At 39.0% G+C, this 5,132-nt stretch overlaps 1 protein-coding gene across 9 annotated transcripts in view; it reads right to left on the reverse strand.

Moving 5' to 3' along the window:
* Positions 1-460: 460 nt before the first annotated feature.
* The window catches only part of LOC111865511 (C2 domain-containing protein 5), a 394,963-nt gene continuing 390,291 nt past the window's right edge, over positions 461-5,132 (reverse strand). For all 9 annotated transcript variants that reach the window (XM_023853628.2, XM_033751917.1, XM_023853637.2 and 6 more), the window contains one exon: positions 461-4,295. In XM_023853628.2, the coding sequence (XP_023709396.1) occupies positions 4,233-4,295 (63 nt within the window). In that variant the 3' untranslated portion in view covers positions 461-4,232. The remainder of the gene's footprint in view (positions 4,296-5,132) is intronic.

Here is a 5,132-nt window from a genome sequence, read left to right on the forward strand (position 1 = left end):
CTTGCCTTCTACCCATTCACATTCGCATTTCCACCTCAACTGGCACCACATCGCCTCTTGGAATGAAACAGCATAACTAATAATAATCAATTAGCCCCTTTATATTCATTTGCTAGACCAACATTAATATTAGTATAATGAACGATTTTCTTGCAGTTTGGCCATCCTTACATGACTGGCTCAACCCGCCACATTCTGGTCACCTGCTTATTAGCCAGGAAGCACTTTATCTGAGCTTCGCAGCCTTCCACAAGCACTCCAGGCACATCCAAATAGTTCCTTGAAGGAGGATATTGCAACTTTCCTTGTCATCCCCTCATATGATCTGATTCTACACAACTTCTATAGCTCAACATAATCAATACCAAACATAATGGACAGTGTCCTAACAATTCTATATGAGTATGTTTCAATACAGCACTAATAAATGTCACATTTTGGGGGTAAGAGGACTTCAATAAGTAACAAGTAAAGGCTTTATTAACAGTCAGTGTCAGTATTCTGTAAACACACACCAGATCCTGGTTTCAGCCACATCACACTTTAAAACAAACTGTGTATGAGTTTGTGTGTATAATTAATAAACTGCTGGCATCTAGAAATTATTTTTACACAACAAATAAAATCAGTTTATTTCTTGCCCATGAAATTACATTCCTATTTATTTTCAGCAATAAATTTCTAAAATTGTGAAACTCTTTCCATTTTATCCACTAATTACTGGTCAAATTCTTTTCCTTAGGAGTTGCATGAGGGTATGATGAGCAATTTTAAGCCTTTCCAACCTAAATGCCAATTTCATTTTCATATGACCCATCTCATTATCACAAACAAGGTTCTGAAAATCGAGTAACAATCATACAACCAAACAATGTGTAGGAAATTCCACAAGCATACATTAGTTTCCATTCAATTTCAGCATCATTTTTAAATTGTGAATGCGAATTTTTTATACTCACACACCATAGTTGTCTTAACTATTAACCCATTAACAAAGGACATGGCCAACTGAGTGACCTGTTGACCGTGCTTTATCTTTTGGGTTGTCATACTCCCACATATTTCGAATGTCAACATCGTAACACTTCTAACAGCCCAACATGTGAGTAAGAACTGTTCTGGGCCTGTAATGGCCATCACTACTATTTGCCTTAGTGTTACTGCTACTCTGAAAACCAGGCAGACTCTGGACCAAGATTTGAACCCAGGACATCCTGAATACGAAGAAGCAATACGAATTTGACTGTGCTGTTCAATAGTTTTCCATGCAGCAAGAGAAAAAGCAGATCTTGAATTAAACGGTCGATGTTTCTAATTCAGGGCGTACACACCATGCTATGCTATAAAGTCACAGAATATAACATCAGAGTACACGGGCCACATAAATAAATACACACATACACAAAAATGCAACATAAAATAATCTATTTTCTCTTTAATTTTCAATTATGTTCTCCAATAGATTTGACACTTTCAGTATCTCTGTAAAGTTTTCGCTAAAAGGGTTCATAAATATCACAGCCAGCAGGACCCTCAATTATTTCCTGAAGCCCTTAGGTTCTGAAATGAATATTTAAAACATTAAGTGGTAAATTTGTTAAAAAAAACTCATAAGCTGTCCTAAATTAATGTATTTTTGTGGAATCATGCCACAAAGAAAGCGAGATCGTAAGTACCTTTTTCTGAAATATTTACGTCTACACTGATATTAATATTAAACACTGTTTGAATACTTTACAAATTATTATTTTTTAGATTCAGAATTGCAATCATTATTGGTTGAAATTTTGGTTTCCAAGTTCACACTGATGAAACTTTAAATTAGTTCATACCTAAATATCTCAAAATTTGCTTGTGTTCCCATTTTGATGGAAAAATTTTGAACAGCTTGAAACAAAATTTGTCAATAAGGTGAGTTGAGGCTACCCGTGATATTCCTGTGATCCATAGTTCATTAGTATATATGGATTCTTGTGATGTGGGCTAGAACATAAACTTCACAAAAGTCAACAAACCTAAGCAAGAAAAACATGTCTACTGTTTATTTTCAAAAACTATCATAAAAAATCCATTCTTATGTAAACATGTTAAGTACACACAATATTCCTGTTAATAACACAACAATGACATCCTAATAAAAAAAGGGAAAACGCACTTTACAAAATGAGTCATATACCAAACACAATGTAGATAATGTTGCACTGTGTCTACTTTCCACACATACTCACTTTCTTTTCCCATGTGATTCATTCTAAATGTTTTAAAATTCAAAATTAAAGTTTATCCTTTTCTTAATTTAAATTTTGAATTTTAAATCTTTCAGAGTTGCACGGGACACGAAAGAGAATCCATGAGAATAATGTAGATACTTCTTAAATGTTTTTAAGTATCACAGGCCTAAAAATAAGTCTTGTATAGAAGTACATCTGTAATACAATCTATAAAAACACAGTTCAGAAAAGGCTTGTTCTAAACTATGCAGTCATTTAATGATATCTACATACCCACAAAAAATTTTAAAATGTGTTTACAAAGTAACTACACTATACCTTCAAAAAAAACATAATTACAATTCCTGCAGGATTTGAGATTCTCACAATAGTGGTTACAAAATGTCCTACCTTCTGAAATATAATACTGTGTGAATAGTCAACTGACATTTTAGAAGAACATTTAGCCTCCATTTTCAGGCTTGAAGAGCAAACTGAGCAAGAAATCAGCAGGAAGCAGGCAGAAAGCACTGCTCCCACCCTGCTTCATACTGGTTTGTTACTTCTTGAGCAAGCACTGCTCCCACCCTGCTTCATACTGGTTTGTTACTTCTTGAGCAAGCACTGCTTCCACCCTGCTTCATGCTGGTTTGTTACTTCTTGAGCAAGCACTGCTTCCACCCTGCTTCATGCTGGTTTGTTACTTCTTGAGCAAGCACTGCTCCCACCCTGCTTCATGCTGGTTTGTTACTTCTTGAGCAAGCACTGCTCCCACCCTGCTTCATGCTGGTTTGTTACTTCTTGAGCAAGCACTGCTCCCACCCTGCTTCATGCTGGTTTGTTACTTCTTGAGCAAGCACTGCTTCCACCCTGCTTCATGCTGGTTTGTTACTTCTTGAGCAAGCACTGCTTCCACCCGCTTCATACTGGTTTGTAACTTCTTGAGCAAGCACTGCTCCCACCCTGCTTCATGCTGGTTTGTTACTTCTTGAGCAAGCACTGCTTCCACCCTGCTTCATACTGGTTTGTTACTTCTTGAGCAAGCACTGCTCCCACCCTGCTTCATGCTGGTTTGTTACTTCTTGAGCAAGCACTGCTTCCACCCTGCTTCATGCTGGTTTGTTACTTCTTGAGCAAGCACTGCTTCCACCCTGCTTCATGCTGGTTTGTTACTTCTTGAGCAAGCACTGCTTCCACCCTGCTTCATGCTGGTTTGTTACTTCTTGAGCAAGCACTGCTTCCACCCTGCTTCATGCTGGTTTGTTACTTCTTGAGCAAGCACTGCTTCCACCCTGCTTCATGCTGGTTTGTTACTTCTTGAGCAAGCACTGCTTCCACCCTGCTTCATGCTGGTTTGTTACTTCTTGAGCAAGCACTGCTTCCACCCTGCTTCATGCTGGTTTGTTACTTCTTGAGCAAGCACTGCTTCCACCCTGCTTCATGCTGGTTTGTTACTTCTTGAGCAAGCACTGCTTCCACCCTGCTTCATGCTGGTTTGTTACTTCTTGAGCAAGCACTGCTTCCACCCTGCTTCATGCTGGTTTGTTACTTCTTGAGCAAGCACTGCTCCCACCCTGCTTCATGCTGGTTTGTTACTTCTTGAGCAAGCACTGCTCCCACCCTGCTTCATGCTGGTTTGTTACTTCTTGAGCAAGCACTGCTCCCACCCTGCTTCATGCTGGTTTGTTACTTCTTGAGCAAGCACTGCTTCATGCTGATTTCTTGCTTGGCTGCCCTTTCATCCTGAAGCTGGAAGCACAATGTTCCTCCACAATGTCAGTTAACTTTCAACAGACTACACGCTGTTATATCCCAGAATACAGAACTGATTACAATCCTTCTTCACAAAAACTGAAGTCATATCTCAAGATACAATCATTTTTAAATAATGGTATAAAAATAAATAACAAGAAGTCATTTCTGGTCATCCTGCAAGATACAGCAGAACCTCCTAGCTGACAATCCATGTAGGCCCAAGTACAATAAAGTAGTTCAGCTGCTTGTTCATACTGTGGGTTCAGTTCAATCTTCTGAGTAGTAGGAGACATAGACTACATCACCTCCAACATTGATAAGACACTGACCCTGAAAGCAAACATTAATCAGTATTCATTAAAAAAACTAGTGCAAAGGCATTGCACATACTTGCTCTTGTGTGACTGACATTGCCTACGTTACCTTCAAAACCCAGTAGATCACTGCTGGCTGCTGAATACCGAACACCAATAAAATCTGTCAGACAAGTGATGCTAATTTCAACGAAATCAACATTTCACATCTGGACCCTTAATATGCATACCACCTACGGAGTCTTACATAGGAAGTTGTCCTCTGTAAATTATTGAAATTTAATAAAAATCGTTAGACCCATCTTCAAAAAAATACATGTCTTGTGTTTTGGGATCCACCTGACAGCCCTCTGTTTTTGGAGTGAGAATGTTCACATTCACTGGACACCGACCTATGTGAGATACACTCTTGAATACTGACAAGAATATCTGTCCAACCACTAAGGCACTAGCAAGGTACACGCACAGTCAGCATTCCACCCCCCAAAAAAAAAGATTCCTTAAAATCGATTTTAATATTTTAGTCACATGTAAACCCTTGTCATGTTTTCTTTGACGGTTTTGGATCACAGCTTTGCATATATGGGTTTAAGAGCGACTGATCCTAGAAGCTCAAAATCTTCAGGTCTTTTAATTATGTTAACATCCCTCGCTGAGAGATCTCTAGAGCCATATTTTATGTAAATTACTTCTATTACGGTAAAAGTAAGTCCCTACACTTCATTAAGCACCACACCAAGAAGACATGGGAAAGAGGAGATATGGCTCCAACGCATTCTTAACCTCAGCTCTCGATGAACATGAATGAGAAGCTTCACCCCCCCCCCCCGTCACCGCCCCCCCCCGGGCCCCC

Source organism: Cryptotermes secundus, unplaced genomic scaffold (genome assembly GCF_002891405.2).
Source record: "Cryptotermes secundus unplaced genomic scaffold, Csec_1.0 scaffold944, whole genome shotgun sequence".
Taxonomy (NCBI): Eukaryota; Metazoa; Arthropoda; class Insecta; order Blattodea; family Kalotermitidae; genus Cryptotermes; species Cryptotermes secundus.